The sequence below is a fragment of the Lepidochelys kempii genome, chromosome 3, assembly GCF_965140285.1.
Source record: "Lepidochelys kempii isolate rLepKem1 chromosome 3, rLepKem1.hap1, whole genome shotgun sequence".
NCBI classification, from domain to species: Eukaryota; Metazoa; Chordata; order Testudines; family Cheloniidae; genus Lepidochelys; species Lepidochelys kempii.
This window is the reverse complement of record NC_136382.1, coordinates 133,457,888-133,477,586: the sequence shown is the minus strand read 5'-3', so window position 1 is coordinate 133,477,586 and position 19,699 is coordinate 133,457,888. Positions and strand designations below refer to the sequence as shown.

General features: G+C 39.7%; 1 protein-coding gene across 13 annotated transcripts in view; it reads left to right on the top strand.

Moving 5' to 3' along the window:
* The window catches only part of SIPA1L2 (signal induced proliferation associated 1 like 2), a 238,194-nt gene that overhangs the window by 113,632 nt on the left and 104,863 nt on the right, over positions 1–19,699 (top strand). For all 13 annotated transcript variants that reach the window (XM_073338090.1, XM_073338089.1, XM_073338083.1 and 10 more), the window contains 2 exons: positions 11,599–11,732; positions 14,848–15,036. In XM_073338090.1, the coding sequence (XP_073194191.1) occupies positions 11,599–11,732; positions 14,848–15,036 (323 nt within the window). The remainder of the gene's footprint in view (positions 1–11,598; positions 11,733–14,847; positions 15,037–19,699) is intronic.

Below are 19,699 nucleotides of genomic sequence, written 5' to 3'. Positions count from 1 at the left end.
GGGACTGAAGCAGTCCTCCACAGGTTCTCACTCGACCCCATCTTTGATAGCATCGATACCACAAGAATTTAGGTACCCCAAGGACCCAATAGTGTCTTCAGAGCCAGTCTCTTCTCTGTTAACCAGTGCTGGGGGTTTGTCAGCATCAAGACTCTCTTGGTCACTGACCCCTCTATCATCTAGATCATGATGTTCACCCCCATCTACTTTGCAACCTGAATAGCTATTACCACCACCACCATGCTTGGAGTACGTGGAAGAGGACTCCTCAGATTCTCAAATTTCGGTGTAGGGTTCCAATGTCTATTCCAGGACACATCGTTTTCCCTCCTTCACTGACATATTACAGGAGGATAGACCTCAAATGACAACCACATGGCAGGAGCACAGATGGATGACTCCAGCTATGCCTTTTGGGCCCCCTCAGTGACCTTGCTAGGACCCCTGGACATTCTGTTGTCAACAGATTGCAACTTGGCCTTTGCACCACCAGCGGAAATAGAGAAGGGCCCCTTTGCCTCAACCTCCTATGCCAGAGGAGGAGACCTTTGAGGCACAAGAAGCAAGAGCAGATTGACACCTTTCACTAATACGATCTTATTGCCTCACAAAGCTGTCCTGCCCCTACCACCTTCAATGGCAGATGACTTCAGGCAGTTTCAGGAACTGATGAAGGAAATTGCTGACACACTTCAGATTCCTGTATAGGAGGTTCAGCAGTCCCACCTCAAACTCCTACAAATTTTGCACACCTGGACATCTATAAGAATTGCCGTTCTGGTCAATGAAGCTCTTATGGAACCTGCTAAGACAGTTGGGTAAACCCCAGCTACTTCACTGCCTACCTTCAAGAGGGTGGATAAAAAAATATTATGTTCATGCCAGAAAATGAGAATTTTTATTTTTCCATCCAGCTCCAAGTTCCTTAGTAGTGGAGGCAGTTAATGAACACCTACAACATTGCTCAAAGTCCACCCCATACCGTAAGGACCACAGGAGGCTTGATCTTTTTGGTCACAAATCCTACATTTCAGCCACTCTTCACTTCAGAATACCAAACCATTAGGCACTCATAGCCAAATACAATGATTTAAATTGACAAATTTAATTCCTTTGTTGATCACATGCCAGAGGAACATCGTGACCACTTTAAGGCCATTATACAAGACGGTCCTCTCCTGTCAAAGACATCACTCCAGATCTCCTTGGATGTTGCAGATACTGCAACACAGACTATATCCACTGCAGTGGTCATAAGAAAGTCTTGGTTGCAGCTGTTGGGCTTCCAAAGAGATGTTTAGAGTATTGTAGAAGACTTCCCCTTCTCTCTTCAGGGACTCCTTTCATGATCAGTTGCTGGTGCAAGAGATGGCCTCACTTCTATGTTTAGGAGCAATAGAACCAGTTCCTGTACAGAACAGGGAAAAGGGATTTTATTCAAAGGGCTTCCGGATTCCTAGAAAGAACGAAGGATGGAGGCTAATTTTAGACCTCAAGTCTCTAACCAGGTATGTAAAAACAGCAAAAATTCAGGATGGTGACCCTTCCAGCAATAATTTCCTTGTTAGAATTAGGAGACTAGTTCATGATTTTTTCCCTTCAAGATTTCATATTTCTATTCACCCTTCACACAAGAGGTTTCTTCATTTTCTAATCAGCAAGAAGTGTTACCGCTACTGGGTGCTCCCTTTGGCCTATCTTTGGCCCCCAGGATATCCTCAAAGATTCTGGTAGTAGTTGATGCCCACCTATGTCTTATGGGTATAATTTGTTTTCCTGTATCTGGATGATCGGGGTAGATCATATCAGGAAGTGTTGGTGTCAGTAAAATTGTGTTCTCTGTTTCATAACCTGAGCATTCAAATCAACCACAAAGCCCTTTTTGACTCCTCTACAGTCTCTAGACTTCATAGGAGCTTCTCTGGATGCAGCGACCGGCAGAGTGTACCTCCTTCCAGTAGGTTTCTCACACTACTGAATCTCATCTCAAAGATTCAGGGCAGTCCTCAAATAACAATAAGAGATTGTCTTCAGCTGCTGGGAAATATGTCATCTTTGAAGGTCAGCATGCCAGATTATAGCTCCAAGGTCTACAGGGATTTGTTGAACGGTTTACATACCAAGTAAGCACAGCCTAGGCAGGTTACTATCTGTTTTCCAATAGGTTCTGCAGCCACTCCAGCTGGTGGAAGGACCTGACCAAAACTTGTGCAGGTGTCCCATTCATTCAGAATCCCCCTACTGTAGTGATAACATTAGCTGCTTTGCTTTTTGTTGTTGCGGGGTGGGGGGGGGCACATCTGGACCTCACAAGGTGCAAGGCAAATGGTCAATACAAGAGCGTCTTCTCCACATGAATGTTTTACACTTTCTATCTCTGATCAGATCAAAGTCAGTAAAAATAATGACACACAGCTAGGCATGCATGTATTGTATTGTTATGCAGACAAAACTACACAGGATCTTTTCAGGGGACAAGACAAGATGTCACGTGTTATAACACAATTTGATTTATGACCAATAACTAATATCTAATATACACACACACACCCAATGTTCTGCAGCTGCTGTATAGTTACCAGTCCTGAATGTAGCTTGAGTTCGTGGCTTGTGGTGGCTATTTGGCCAGGAAAGCTGGGCACAAGGAAGGCTGGGTCTCTGTTGGGCATGCGCCGATGCCCTTCCATGTGGGCAGCAGAATGTTACCCTCCAAAGTCTTCCATCTCATCCATCCTTTTTGTAGGCTTTAGTTTGAATCCAGAGTCTGTAGGTCTTGCTGTGGTCATATCTTAGGATATGCTGCCTCTGGGTTCAGTTCGATTGATCACCCGTCAACTGCAGACATGACTTTCAGCCTGGGACCTGGCTTTGATGTTTCTTCAGTTGTACTTTTGTTCTTTTCTTTTTAGGGTGGACTCTTCTTGCTTTGTCAGGGCTGTTGTCTGCATCTTCAGCCGGTGGTGGTTACACTTTATTTCATCAGGACAGGCTGGGGCTGGAGGTTGATTCCATCATCCATCCATACCTCATTCACACATCTAAACTACACTAATAAGATTACATCAGGGTTTTGGAAAATGAAGGTTGCAGCAGGGTTTACAAAATGGAGTGAGCATTTTAAAATGGAGTTTGTGTTGCAATATGGACAAGTGTAAGGAATGGCAAAAAGTGAGCAGAAGTTACAATGTTGAAACAGTATAAGTTTCAGTGATTTAAGCAGCAATTGGATTGAAAGTGAAACTCAATTAGCCAGTTATTGGGGTAACCGGTTTTATGAATGAATGTTTCATTCATAAAACTTTGCTTATGAAGTTATATTAATAAAGTGAACAATTAAGAACAATTTCATTGATCAGATCTACAATATCAACATCAGGGAGGAGCACATTCCATGTCTCTCTGTGCTGAAGTGATAAAACTCTGGAATTGGTACATAGTCATCACAGCTTCTTACTTCCCAGATATTTAGAAAATCATGGCAGATGACCTCAGCAGACTTTACTTTCTAAATTTACATATGGGAACTGAACAGCTGAGTCCTCCAGGTAGTATTCTTAGCTTGGGGTTCCCATAGGTCAATCTACTTGCTACAGCAGCCAATGCAAAATGCATCAGGTATTGTTCCAGAGAGGGTCTCAATCCCTAGGAGATAATTTCTCATCTGATGGACTTCACTATGTGTATCCACCAACACCGTTCTTGTTAAAGGTTCTCAATGAAAAGAAACAGGAGTGGGCCAGAGTCCTATTAATTGCACTAATGTGGCCAAGACAAGTCTGGTATCCCTATCTCATCAGACTCACCCCTCGCCCTCAATGGAGGCTTCCAATCAGTCCTCACTTACGGACTCAGACTGCAGATCAGACACTTCACCACAATTTACAGATTGTGAGGCTCGAAGCATAACTTCCTCAATGGCTTTCCGGAATAGAGGTATCCTGTACATGAGAGGTACAACACATTTTATTAAATAGTAGAAAAGAATCTACAAGAAATATTTACCTCCCAGAAATGGAAACAATATCTTTGGTGTAACAGTCATCCGATTTTTCACACTTGCTCTCCTCTTTTTAAGGTATTGGATTACCTCTTGTAATTGAAAACATTGGGTCTTTCTATGAATTGCATTAGGATTCACTTAGCATCTTAGCTTTTCACACACCCACTGGGGACTTTTCACTCTTCACTTACCCAGCTATGGCAAGATTCATAAGAAGTTTGTCAAATATATTCCCACAAATCAGAAATAATACTCCTAGTTGGGATCTGAACCTAGTCCTTAATTGCCGTATGAAACATCCTTTTGAGCCACTAGCTAACTATTCTTTATTAGATTTATTACTGAAGACTCTTTCTGGTAACATTCACTTCTACCCAAAGGGTTGGAGACTTGGGGGCTTTAATGGCAGACCCCCCTTTTATGGTAATCGCCAGAAAGTGTTGTTGCGGGTCCATCCAAGATTTTTACTTAAGATGTCCTCAGAATTTCATATTAATCAAACCATTCATCTCCTAGTTCCCCACTGCCAAACCACACCAGACTAATGAAGAAGCCATATTCCATACCCTATATGTCAGGAGGGCATTAGCCTTTTACCTAGATAGGATATTTAGAAGACTATTTGTGTCCAAATCAGACAGAAACAAGCATTCAGTAATTTCAAAACAGAGGTTATCAAAGTGGATCTCCGGTCGTACTAAGATCTTTTACGACACAACTCATGGTCAAGCACCTTTAAGAGCGATAGCACATTCCACAAGAGCACTATCTACATATATAGCCTTACTTAAGGATGTACCAATTGCAGACATCTGTAGAGTGGTAACTTGGTCATCTGGTTATACTTTTTCTAATCGTTATGTTTTGGTGCTGGCAGCAAGATCCGTGCTGCTGCAGGTAGTGCAGTCCTTGCTTCTCTGTTGGACTCTTCTTCAAACTACCTGCCACCTTAGAGCAATATTGCTTGGGAGTCACCTGAAGTGGAGCACTCCCAGAGACACTACTTGAAACAGGAGAGGTTACTCAACTTATGCAATAACTGGAGTTCTTTTGAGATGCGTGTCCTTGTGGATGCTCCACTATCTGCCCTCCTTCCCCTTTGCTTTAGAGTTTCCTGGGGGACTTTGTAGTGGAGAAGAAACTAAGGGTGGTTTGCCCACACAGCCCCATGTTGCCGCAGTGTTTGGGGTGCATGTGCAGGCCGCATGGGCACCACCACTGAAAATCTCCAAAGGTGCAGGGCACAGGGACAGTTGTCAGTCAGTGCCCTGCATCTGAAGTGGAGCAGTCACAGGGACACACATCTCAAAGAACTCCAGTTACTGCACGAGGTGAGTAACCTCTCCTTCTGTTTGCTTGAAATACTTAGACCTTGAGATGTCATCAGCTTAACAGTGTCTCACTGAGATTTCTACTTGATAATAAATGGCTCATTAAAGTTACATGTACATCCCTGACTTTGCTGCTGCAGTAAATACCATACATGTTTGATACATTTCACATTCACAGTATTAAATTTTCCCCCTCTTTGCCCCTAGAGTGCTACCTTAGGCATTCAATTTTATGCATGTTCCTGATATATAAAATAATGTATATGGATATACACACATGAATTGTGCACACTGGGTCTCACTTGATATCCTTCCATGATAGTGAGCTCACTGGTTGACATTATGAACTACTGTACACTGAATTGCAGAGGAAAACTTGACAAGAGGCTGTGAAAGATGAAATAGAAAGGTAGCAAACAGCTGCTTGTTTATAAAGAAATACACGTCCACCTTCCTTTGCTTGTGCCTTTAAGGAGATACCTATGAAAGAGAAATAACTTTCTGCCGAGGGTGACCAGACAGCAAATGTGAAAAATCGGGACAGGGGCTGGGGGATAATAGGAGCCTATATAAGAAAAAGACCCCAAAATCACAACTGTCCCTATGAAATCGGGATATCTGGTCACCCTATTTCTGTCTAATTGGTGTTTTAGTTCAGTTTTATAATTGGCAGCTGTCAACATGTATCTTTTATTTCTGTTTTAAGAAACAATTCGGCATATGCAGCATTAACAATTTCCTTCCCTATCAACAAATTATGGATTAGGAATTCAGCTTCTAATTTCTGAAATAAACAGTAAATTTATTGTTGTGTATATAAGATGCATAGCTATTGCAAAAATAAACTCCTCACATGACATGGATGTAAAATAAAATATTTTCACATTGATTGTGTAAAATATTTATCACTCTTGATATGATTTGCAACAACTAAAATGTTTTATTGTAGCTCTGATGTATAGACAGTATCCTTTCATGGATCTCAGTTTAGCAGACCTGAGGGAGTGAGTAAAAGGAGACAGATGTATGCAAAAATTTTAAAGGGTAATTGAAAGGAGCATTATTTAGCATTGAGTTTTTTTTAAAATGTCCTTTTCCATGAAGCAATTGTCTCCATCACCAACCAATGAGGACTATCACTACTATGCTTACAACCACTTCTTAATGTGTAATTGCAACTACTTATGGATAGCAAATAAAAGAAGTGTCTGTGTCTAAAAAGGACATTTTTAAGGGTATGTCAGGGTTGGAAGCCTTATCAGACTTTCAGCATCAGCTGCCAGTTCGGTATTCAGTAGCTTGGAGACAGTCTTTTCTCTTTGCAAATTGAATTTTATGATTATGAGATCCACTCAGTATCAATAGGACACTTATATTCAAAGGGAAATTGATCTCTATACACTCCAAAATGAAAAAGTGAAGAGCTTTTAGATATTTGAATTGTCGGGCTTTGGGAGAGTATGATGGGGTCCCCGGGGTGCAATCTGGACTCTGGAACTGCTGAGCCCCCTGTCCCACCAACCTAGGATATCCGTCTCACATTGTGATGCTGTTGCTAAGCCACAAATCTCTGGCAGGTACTGCACTTACACAGACATCCAAAGGCAAACACACCCAACTGAGTTACATGAATGCTTTGCCAGACACTCATAAGCCAACAATAGAGAGGCTCCAGCCAGTTCCCCCAGCTCCCCAGCCTTGCACCCCAGAACTGTATTGTCTTGCCCTTGTCAGAAGCCTGATCAGTGTAAGTTATTACACAGTCCGCCCCTCCCTCAATGTGGAGAGGACACATGCTAGCCTTTGTAAACTGAGCTGAGATTTCCCAAACAATTCATCCAAAATACATGGTTTTAGATAAAATATAAAACAGATTTAACTACAGAAAGATGGACTTTAAGTGATTATAAGTAGCAAGCATAGAGATCAAAGTTTGGTTATCTAAGAAATAAAATTGAATTCGCAGTCTGCGTTCTACAAATTAAACAGGATTTGAATCAAGCAGTGGCTCACCCTGACAGATGATATAGTTCCTCAATACTCAAACTGGGACTCTTCTCCAGCTTGGGCCCACTCTCCCCAGTTCAAAGTGTTTATCCTCCAGATGTGTTTCCAGGTGCTGAGTTGCCTGGGGAGTGTGGCCAAGCCATGATATCACTTCCCCTCTTTTATAGTTTCTTCCAGTTTGCTGGAAAGCTCTTTTGCTATGACGTGGTCTCAAACAGTCTCCATTGTATACATGCTCTCTCTGAGAAGTCTCCATTGTATACAGTTCCTGGGATAGTGGATTCTTTCCTTGATGGGTGTTGATGAGCCAATAATGCTGTCCGTCTACTCCATTGTTTTACCTAAAAGGCTGGTTGTGGTTGTTCCCAATCTCACAACGTATTTCAGTAATACACATGTAGCAAAACTTCATAACTTTACATACGATGATAGAGCATGTAATCCAAAAGGATATTTATGTTCAACAGATCAAGACTTTTAAAATGATACCTCATAGGGCATACTTTGTACAAAATCTATCATAATTATGTCAGTGGTGAATATGAGCGTTCCAGGTTGTGGCTTTGAGGTATAGAGTGCCACTGAGAATAATTTTGTTTTGTTTGCTTTTTTCCTCTTTTCTCTTCAGTCTGGAAAAATCCTTGTATTTAACTTGCATTTTGGAACATTTTTAAAAATTTTGTCTTGCATTAAAAATCCCCTTCCAAAAGACCAGTGTCGTGTCTTCATGCTTTCATTCTCTAGATGCACCTCCTCACTTGTTAAGTTCTCTTCCTTGAAAGCATCCTACCTACCACCTTTGATTCAGTGTAAACTAATATATTTAGCTGAATTAAGTTTTGTTTCTGAACGTCTTCCACTTTGGACAAGAGATAAGCTGGAACTGCCAAGTTTGGATCTAGTTCTCAACTTTTCCAAAGCCTGTAGTTCTGACCTGGGGTTTTGATTTGAAGCCCATCTCTTTACGTAGCCATACAATACTGTCTGATGGTTTCCCAAGTCTTGTAGTAAAGCCTTGGAGAATCATTAAAATTAGTGTTATGGGAAAGTTAGTACATATAAAGAACTGATGGGCTTCTCCTCTTTGACAAAATGATGCGTGGCAGCACCAGACCTGGCTAAAAAATATTGGCACCTTTTCCTTGCTCTGGAGTTAGGACTTCCTCTCACTAAAGTTTCCTTTCTTACCAGAAGCAACTCCTACAACTGCTTACCTTATTACCAACCCATGTTTTTCCCACCTTTTTTTTTTCTGCCCACATCTTCAAAATGGGTTACCCTAGAAATTCCATGTTGGTTGTTTTTTTTGTTTCCTGTGCTGAGAAGTGCCTTTTTAGCCAAAATTTCTTCAAAAGTGGTAGTTTAAATTTAGTTTCATGAGTCCGTATTTAGGTATTTAAATAAGGGGACTGATATTCAGAAGGGTTGAGCACCCAGCCACTTTTTTAGAAGGTGATGGGAGTTTGTGTGCACTCCACTCTTCTGAATATGAGTCCATTTATTTAAGTACCTAAATGTACTTTAGAACCTGAAGTACGTCCCCTATCTTCTGACACACTTGGTCTCTGTGGGTTTGGTGGTGGAGAATCACTTGTTTTAAAAGATGTACACTAACATTTTCAAAAATGGAAGAGAAATCCCATTTCAATGGCAAGTTATCAAGAAAACCTTTCAGAGATGTTAATGAATTTCAAGATTGTGGTACGAAGATTGACAGTTTCTCACTTTTTTTTTTGTCCTAGACATATGAACAAACTTTTTGTAAACTATCCACTGCTAATTTCTAATATATTTAACTGTCCAAGTGAAGTTAACTGAATAGTATAGATGAAACTTGTCTATGGCTCTGCGGGAGAGGACATCCAAACAGTATGTTCTGTCAGAATACTGAAAAATGAAAAAGCCCCAACTGTGTATAACTTAAAAGAATTTCCCAGACAAATGTTATGTCTATGTATTGTCATTTCAACCAGTTGGTTTTTGTTTGTTTTTGAACATTAAAGGAGGTTACTAGGCTATGATTACAGGTTTCTTCTCCAATGAATCCACGAGGACAAGGTAAATATAATATGGATGAATAAGCAAATCTTTCAATAAGTTGTATGTCTGGAGGAGTTAACAGTCTTCCTTTATTCAGCCTGCAGAGTTTTTGCTATTTTACGTCATGTGCAGATATTTTCTATAAACCGTAAGATGAATGTTTAAATTGCGTTGACAGCATGATTTTATCACTTTAGACACCACCATAAGAAATACATTTTTTGTCCAGAGATGTTTTAATTTCCTGGCAAAGGACAGAGCTGAAGCACAAAACTTTGTGTTTACTTATGTTACATGGTAGAAACCTAGTAACTAAAGGAATACCTTTATCTTGATTTGCATCAAAAACCAAGGATAGGAGAACCTTAAGTAAGGTGCTTGCCTTTAATCACAGCTTGAATGTGCAATTATGGAAATTCCTGTTAATAGTAAATGTTTGGATTCTATAGTTATCCCAGACCAAATTAAAAAATACTGTTGATACATACAAATATGTTGAGTTCATTTGAGTAACCTACCAAAAATAAGATTTGCCTTGATGACCAATTTAGGATTGTGTGATCTTTTTAACCTCTCTACTTCTGCTTTTGTTAAAAATTAAGTAAATAATTTAAAGTAAATGTAATGCTTGTGAAAAGTGCCATATTGGCACTACTGGAGACTGAACTCATCTTTGGAAAAACATGTAGCCTGTGAGCATGAAAAGATGATTGTCTGTGCCCCTTTGATCCTTAGTGTCATTTCCAGGATTGTTAACAAGGGTTTATTCTATTCTATATAGTTTTCTTTATACCATGCTCATCACCCTAGTATCTGAGCACCTTCCAGTACTGCATTAAGCAATGTGACTACACATCTGTCACATGTTGTTCCTCTCCTCCCCCAGTCTCTCCCGAGAGGGAGAAGCATGTGAAGTGGAGTGTCATGTTTTTGTAGGGTGTGTTTATCTTTAATATAAATATACCTGTTGCTGTAAGTTTATGTAAGAGAAGGCAAGGCCAAAGAAATGTGCCTTGCATTTGGAGCAGAGAGTGGTGAGGTTTTGTGATGGTCCTTAGCTCCTGGAGGAACCAAGGGTACCAGCTGTTGTGGATGCTTTCCATTAGGAGCTGCACAGACACCACCAACATGCATCATATAGATCCCTGAAAGGCCATTGAATGTTAACAATTTTCGTTTGTTTTCAGTCTGAGCTGTAGTTAAGTTGGTAAGCTAGTGGTAAAAGGGTCTGCATTCCATTACCAATCCTCTAGGCCTTCTCTCTCCCCCTGAAATACACTTCTGTGAACATTTCCTATAATGATGCTTCTACTTAAATTAATTCACAGAACCTGGAAAAAATGTGCCAAAGTGAGCAATAGCCAAAAATAGAAATCTGAAGAAAATTAGAGGAACTAGCTTTAGTTCACTATTCACAAAATTAACAGGTTGCCATAAACTGAAAAGTTGTTAGCTTCAATTCTTTATGGTATTGTTAGTATTCTGACTCCCAGGTCTGTGCATTAACCGCAGGACTATCTAAGTATTTTCTATCTCTACTGTAATTTATTAAAAAAACCCAACCCACAGTGTTATAGTTGATTCTGGTAAATGATACTAGAGCTACAAACTTTCTTCTAATATGTATAAAACTTGCTGTTTGTGCATATTATTCCACACTGTGACCTAGATTAATTTAATACAGCATTTTATTTAAAATAAATAAAATAGTGGCTTGTTTTGTAATAGTAAACTATATAGAAAATGAGTGTTGTTTTCCAGTTCCTACTATAGATTAATTTTGTTTCCACCCACTACAATGAAGTCTTCATGTTAATTTCTGACAGTTGTTATACTGCTTTAAGACACGAATTGTCAATCAATGATAAAGCATGCCATGACACTTTATAATGGTTCACTCTTGAAATATTACTAAAAGGCAATATAGTTTTGAAAGATACATGCTGCTTGTCTACTCATGAGAAATGGATGTGATTTAGTTGTCTATAGAGAACTTGTCCTACCAGATATTTTGATTCTTGTGCATCTGTAATCTTAACTGGAGAATGTAATTTCTTCTATCTAACAATGTTTAGACATAGAAAAGCCATTGTATGGCGCACAGTGCAACAGTGGATGCCTGTTTATCACTGTAAGACTTCTCTTGTAAGATTTGATGAAGCCATCAGTTTAACACTTCACTATTCTCTTCCTTTTTGCGTTCATTCTCTTCTTCTACAGAGCATCAGAACTACTTTGGAATTGATGAAAATCTAGGTCCTGTTGCATTCAGCATCCGGAGAGAGAAGGTTGAAGATGCTAAGGAGAGAGAAGGATCTCAATTCAACTATCGTATAGCTTTCAGGACAAGTGAGGTACTGTTTAGTGAGTGTTGTTTTAATGGGGAGGAGGCGGTAAAAGAGAAGTTAACCCTTAGAACACTGGCTGTTTTCTCATGCCAGCATCGATCTGGGAATTGACTTTTAAAAGATTTTACAGATGAATACATTTGCAGGGAGGTGTGTGTTCTGGTAGCATTAATACATGTTGGAGCTGATGCCTGAAGAAAAATTTTGTTTATTTTCCTGCTTCCTGAAGTGCTCCCTTCCTTTGGTTGGGAACCATTAGAGAACAGTTGGATTGGTTGCAGGTACAGTACATATATATTCAGAGGGTCCCATAAGGGAACAGATGGAGAACTAAGAGAGGGCAGACATCAAATAAGGGAAGATAGGTTTGGACTGAGGTGCTTCTGGAGAATATTAGCTTTCTTTTGGCAGGAATGAAAGTTTGGGACAAAGGGGAGGGATGAGGAACTTGAAGAGGTTTACTATTCCTCAAGGTATGTTACAAGTGTATAGTTTCAAAATGCCTGTTAAAATGCTCTCTCTTCAAAAGTGATGTACCATATTTGCGGTCTGGAATAAATATGGGATGCCAAATCTCCTCTTCCAAGTATGTAGTTTATGGAAGGAGAGGGAATGCTAATACCTTACTGAAGCAAAAATAGTGGATCCTGTTTGAAGTAGAAGTGGCCTTTGATTGTATTGGAGGTATACTTATCAAACCTGATCAAAACTTTCACATTCAGGCTAGTTTGTATTTTTTTCCAAACTGGTTCATTCTTCCTTTATCACAGCAATGAGTTACATGGATCCTATTTTTAGTGGTGATTTGAAAGAAAGTTTCAGGTGTATGCCATCTTTGGTTGGTCTCTGTCATAAGCAAGTGCAAACTTTCCTTTGATTCTCAGAACTTTGTGCTCTTCATCATGGCAAGAAACACCTGTTAGCCACAAAATAGCAGTTCTTGATTAGAGCTGTATAAATAACTGGTACAGTGGCTGAATTGTCGGAGGAAAATGGGGGTTGACTAAAATGAAACATTTAGTTTTGGTTTGGGTTTTTTTACCTTTTGAAATAAAAGTGAACTAAAATTCAAAATGTTCTGTTTCAAAAAATGTCAAAACAAAACTTTGACGTTCTGGGGTGCAATCTAGACCAGTGAGGGGCTGTCACCACTTGCCCTGCAATTTGGGCTGCCTCAAAATGCTTTGCTGCTGTAGCTCTCAACGTGGGCTTCTGACAAACAGCCTGCCAGCATGCAGGTAACACCCACAAAGTCTGTGTGTATAGCCACAATACATGCCGAGTCCCAGATTTCCCACAAAAACGTGTGCTCTGCACTGTCCAGTCCTCCCCTGAACAGGCCAGATACACTAGGTCCATTGCCCCTCTAAAGGGATCAGGAGAGCATTCAGTCTCAAAAACATTTGGTGTTTTGGGGATTTTTTTGTTCTGAAACAATTTAGCGAATTCAGCATGAACTTGCTAAATGTTTTAGCCAACCCAAATCTGCATTTTTTCAGTGAAAGTTTTGTCCAAAAATTTTTGCCCAGCTCTATTCCTGTTAACTGTAAGAACATAAGAATGGCCATACTGGGTCAGACCAAAGGTCCACCCAGCCCAGTATCCTGTCTACCAACAGTGGCCAATGCCAGGTGCCCCAGAGGGAGTGAACCTAACATGTAATGATCAAGTGATCTCTCTCCTGCCATCCATCTCCAGCCTCTGACAAACAGAGGCTAAGGGCACCATTCCTTACCCATTCTGGCTAATAGCTATTAATGGACTTAACCTCCATGCAATTATCCGGTTCTCTTTTAAACCCTGTTATATTCCTAGCCTTCACAACCTCCTCAGGCAAGGAGTTCCACAGGTTGACTGTGCGCTGAGTGAAGAAGAACTTTCTTTTATTTGTTTTAAACCTGCTGCCCATTAATTTTATTTGGTGGCCCCTAGTTCTTATGATGGGAACAAATAAATAACTTTTCGTTATTCACTTTCTCCGCGCCACTCATGATTTTATATACCTCTATTATATCCCCCCTTAGTCTCCTCCTTTCCGAGTTGAAAAGTCCGAGCCTCTTTAATCTCTCCTCATATGGGACCCATTCCAAACCCCTAATCATTTTAGTTGCCCTTTTCTGAACCTTTTCTAATGCCAGTATAGCCCTTTTCTGAATCTGTAATGTTCAGGTTTCCACTGTGTGTGTATAAAATATATATATATAAATGTATTGTATAATACCAAGGCTTTGTCTTCACTGTTAAAAAGAACTGTGTGTGTGTGGGGAGGGTATTTGTGTTTGTTTTTGTATTTTTTTTATTGCAGGATAATTAATGCACACTAGCTATCCTACTGTAAAATCCTAGTAGAGACAAGGCACTGTAGTTGTTACTGTGAGATCAACACTATATTTCTGCCTGTGGCTGATCTCACCTATTCTACCTCCCAGTAAAGATTTGTCTACACTTCAATTGGGAGGTGTAATAACAGCACAGGTAGGTGTACCCTCCGCTAACTTTGATCTAGATCAAAAGCTAGATCTAGTAATGACAATAGTGAAGCAATGGCCATACAAACAGCTGCTGGGCTAGTCCTGCCTGCATAGGACCCTGGGTGCAAACTCAAGCAGTTGCTGCCCATGCTGCTATTGTTACTCAAGCTAGCTTTGATCTAACTAGATCAGGATATGTCTCTGTGTGCTGTAGTCACATCTCCCAATCTGCAGTGTAGACATGCCCTAAAAGTACAGTGCCTTGTCCAACTAGGATTTTACAGTTGGATGGCTAATGCACCTTAATTATCCTGCTGTAAAAAGACTTACCTTTTTTGCACTGAAGACACAGCCTAAAGAAACAAAAGAAATGAGTTCAGGATTTGAGTACCAGCCCAAAGTTTCTATTTTGTAGTAATTCTACATTGTCTAGTGTTACTATATTTAACTTCTTTGTTTAGAAGTTACAAGTGTCTGTTTCCTCTTTAATGTTTAAGTTGCTTCACTAACCTTTGCACTATCCTCAATGAATTAAACATAAGTGTGTCTCTCTCCCCGCCATCCCCACACTTCGGAGCCTGAAGATTGGATTTTAATAGCATAGTGTTAGAATTATAAATATTCAATGAGGTTTTCCACTCTTGCTGCAGCTTACTACATTGAGAGGAGCAATATTAGAAGATGCCATACCATCTACTGCTAGACATGGCACAGCACGAGGCCTGCCTCTCAAAGAGGTACTGGAATATGTAATACCAGAGCTGAGCATTCAGTGCCTGAGGCAGGCTTCCAGCTCACCCAAAGTCTCTGAACAGCTGCTTAAACTGGACGAACAAGGGGTATGTAGTATATGATTTCTCTCTAAAGACTATCCACTTGAAAGAACATGTACCTTTTCCTTAAATCTTTTGTTGGTGTTGTAAATAAACACGAATTTGTGATGTAATATATTTTCTCTTGAACAGCCATTGCTCTATTTTCAAGAAGAGGTCACACACAGCTCAGTATTTTAATGACAAAATGAGAATTGTGACAGGTAATGGTTCAATGACTCCAGAAAAATGCCTTATTGCCAGAGTTGCAACTACTTGAACAATAATTTGTTTTTCCAAGCAATATGCCTTTTTTGATTCCCAACTTGGGAAAGACCAAGTAGCCTGTAGAGAATCCCAAGAGTAAAAGAGGGAGAGAATATAGTTAGTGCTATCTTTTTAAAATTTTCACAAAAATGGTTTTCACAGATTAAAGTCCATATTTTCTATGCCCAAATATTGGATATAAACATAAAGGTTAACCAATCTATATTTCTTAAAGACAGAGTAGGTAAATTTCTAAAGATTTATAAAATCACGATAAGCCTCTACATCTAAAACTGAAATCAAAGGCAGCTGGAAGTACTCAGCACTTCAGAAAATCAGATGAATTATAGTTAAAAATAACATTTACTTATATCATAGTCCCATGAATCCCAAGTTAGTGTTCATATTTTAACTTATAATTAGCACGCTTATTCACTGTAGCAATCTTATCAGTGGAGTGAAATGTTTGATAGTTCAAACAGCTGAAATTCTAATTGAGACTATCTAACAGGTTAACACTGCATCAGCAATGAAACAAATGTACACTTTAAATTCAGAGTGAATAATGGTGAGATTTAACAGGTTCAGTAAGGTGAACCTGCTCTGTTCAAAGACTGCCAAGCATGTTTGCTGCATCTGAATAATTTGTGAAGGACTAGCTTGTGAATACTTTTAGTACACCTATGCAAAGAATGTTTAAGATTTTAATTTTAAATAAATGATCATTGTACATGCAAAAAAAGTGACTATCGTGTCTTAATGTTCAGTATTAATTCAGTATGAAATAGTGATTGTGTCTAACATGTTAGTGTATACAAGGCATTCTTCTGTCTTCTCTTCTAGTTGTAACAGAGCCGCTGTAGATCAATAGAGAGTTCCTAGCTATGAGAATGTCAAGCCAGTTCTGCATACCCATTTCCTCTATATTTCCCACCTCATTTGCTCTGCTAGGAGACAAAGAATTTTTAATAAATTACCAAATATATGTTTTTAAATTGAATGTGTGTTTTGCATAATGTTTTTACTTTCTCCTTTGGTCTGTCAGAGTTCATGAAAAACTGTAAAGGAAATCAGGAGCATTCAGCCAATTTTTACTCTTAGTGCTCCTCAGGTTCTACATCTTTACAGCTATATTTTTTGTTTAAACTCAAGTGAGTTCCAGCTCATAATATCAATTATATTAATTGGCCAGAGTGGAATCACATTTGGGGCAATGTAAGGCATTTCCTTCTTTAAACAAACTGAATGGTGCATTTATAGAACTCACTGCCATCACCCACAACCATAAACCGAGACTGTAATTTGGGTGTCCATTGTGGAAGCATAAAGCAGTCAAACAAACCAAAGTAATGTTATAATAGTCGGTGACTTTGAGATACAACACTCCTCATTTTTCCTTTTTGATGCCTGATGTTTAGTATTGAGAATTCAGTTCTGTTGTGAAATGTACTGTCATCGATATGAATATATTATTTTAATATTTCTTCAATGCTTCTTATCTTGCAGTAGTTACTGAGGCAAATACAGAAAGCTGTGTATAGAACTACCATGAGATCCTTTTATGATTTTAATCCTCTTAGGTGTTTAATGCATTGAGTTTATTAATCAAGCAAATAGAGTCTTTCATGGCAACTGAAGGTGATGGCTGGCTGTACAGCCACATTTTTTTTTAAATGTGAACCATGGTCTAGTGGATTAATTTGGTCACCAGGGTAATAGTCATTTGAGAGACTGGTATGTAGGAAATGTTTGTTTGAAGCTTTTCCACAGTTGGAAGCCAGTGCTTGCATGTAATTGTTTCCTCTCATTTTCTACCAAAGGTTTTGTGACCAATGAAATCTAGTATGGCTTATGGAGAATAGTAATTGTTGTGGGTAAATTGTTGTTCCCATGATGACAACAGCAAAATAGATGTGAAATGAATGATTAACCTCTTTCAAGAATATAAATAAAGAATCTGTATTTTCCTGTTTGTTGTGAGAAACAGGCAATTAGATCAACTTCGGATTGACCATAGGTTTTATGGGAAAAGCCACCTGTTCTTCTGGAGATCAGGATGGAATATTTTTAATAATTGTACTTTTTCCGGTGATAGATTATGGTGTATGTTCTTATTGCATGGGAATCTTTTTGCCCTTCTCTGGCACAAAGGCTGGAATTTACAAAGGGGTCCAAGAGAATTAGTACTCAAATTGCTTTGAAATTCAGTTGATGTTGAGCACCCAAGTTCCCTGGGTTCCTCTGAACATCGCAGCCAAAAGGTTGAACTGTGCAGGATAGAGATCCTGAAGTTGTCATCTAAGCATTCCCTTAATAAATGGAGTGTGATCTGCTTCTCATCAAGCATAACTATGCTGATGTTTATTCAGTAGCTAAAGCATCATCCATTCTGTAATGACTAACAAATATCTTCCCTGAGTCAGAACAGATAGTATTATGAAATTGTTCTCAGTACCAGTGGAGTTAGGCCAGATTTACATCAGTAAAACAAAGTAAAAATTGTCCCATTGATAGGTTTAATTTAATAACCAAGAGTGAAATTCTGGCCCAATAGAAGTCAAGGGACGTTTTGCTACATTCTTTGTCATGAGATGCATAGAATCTGATTCTTTCCAGAGTTTTTAAAAAATATCCATGACTTTTTGAAATTTGAGGATTTTTGTATATGGTGGGTGCCTGTGATAATTAAGCCAATTTTACCGATCATCTTGAGTGCTGGCAAGTTGAACACTAGGCTGCATGAGAGACAAACAGTGCAGGAGCTCAGAAAAGCAGTGACATCACGATGGCACAAAAGATCAGTTTTGTTAACTGGTAATGGGAGATTTTATTTCTCCAGGGGTGATAAGGAGTTTTTCTTTATTAAAAAAAACAACCCAAAAAACAGCGCACAAACCACATAGTTTAACTCTTCATAACTGCTCAGTCATTTAGTACAAGCACAGCTATTACTAAAATGGGAAGATAAAGGTAATTTGAGGTTTAAAGCCACTCTCATGACACTTGACTCTTTTTGCAATATTTTCATTGCTTGCCTTTTTTTACCATTTGTAACTCATGACTTTTCCTACCAGTTGTCATGATAAAACATGAGAGTGATACCACACCCATGAATGCCTAATGTGAAGTAGATTTTTGTCATCCGAGTGTGCTTTGACAGGAAGAGTATTATATACTCTTTATTCTACAGACCTAGACAGTAGTCCTGAATTTTGATTAAGGAAGTACTTTAGAACTTGATAGTAAATGTGAAAGGTGTGTATGGATAAATGTCTTAAGGGAATCTGATGTGACTGATGATCTCTGTCAGTTTGTGAAGCTCTAATAGGTGGTAGAAAGACTAACAGAACTAATCCACTCATATGGGAGTTTCCTATTTGTTGTCTCATGAATCCAGCTCAAAAAATAAGTCAATACTTTTCTCAAGAAAATAATCCCATCTAATCTAACAATGTTTTAGTATTGAGATTTTAACAACATTCAATTGCAGTCTGATTTTTTAGTTTACAGTACACTGTGCTGTATTTCTCCATGTGAAGATGGTCAGAAAATAGAAAATTACTTTTTTGCAAAAGACACATGTGAGGAAAAGAATTTATTGATGCATATAAAAATTAATCTTGTGAAAACCTATTTACAGTACTCATTTGAAGCATGTCTTTTAAATGGCTGTTCTCATATAATTAGAAAGGTGGAATGGAGAAGCACTTGACATACAGGGGACCAACTAGCTGAAGTTTAAAAGCATTTGAAAATAGATAAAGCCCTGCATGGATACAAAAAGGTGTATCTGCATCTGAGCCGCAAAAATTGTCTGTGGATATCTGCAGATTTGCAGGGCTCTAAACAGCTCCATGGTAGGGTTGCCAACCCTCCTGGTTTTGCCAGGAGATTCCCGGAATTGGGCTCTATCTCCCAGAGGCTACAGAAGCCAAAGTGGGAGATTTTAGGCCACTAAAAGTCCAGCGGCACAGCAGGGCTAAGGCAGGCTCCTTACCTGGCCTGACTCCACGCCGTTCCCGGAAGCAGCAGGCACGTCTTTGTGGCCGCTGGGAGGGGGGCCAGGGAATCTCCACGCGCTGCCCCTGCCCTGAGTGCCAATTCCACAGCTCCCATTGGCCAGAAACTGCGGCCAATGGGAGCTGCGGGTGCGGTACCTGCAGGCATGGGCAGCGCACAGAGCCCCCTGGGGCAGCAGGGATGTGCTGGCCGCTTCTGGGAATAGCGCTGGGCCAGGGCAGGCAAGGAGCTTGCCTTAGCCCTGCTGTGCCACTGACCGGGAGCCACCTGAGGTAAGCACTGCCCAGTCGGAGCCCGCACCCCAAACCCCCAGCCCCGAGCCTCCCTCCCGGTGCCAGCAGCCCAACCCACTTCTGCACCCCAATTCCCTTCCCCAGTCCTGAGCCCCCTCCCTCACTCAAAC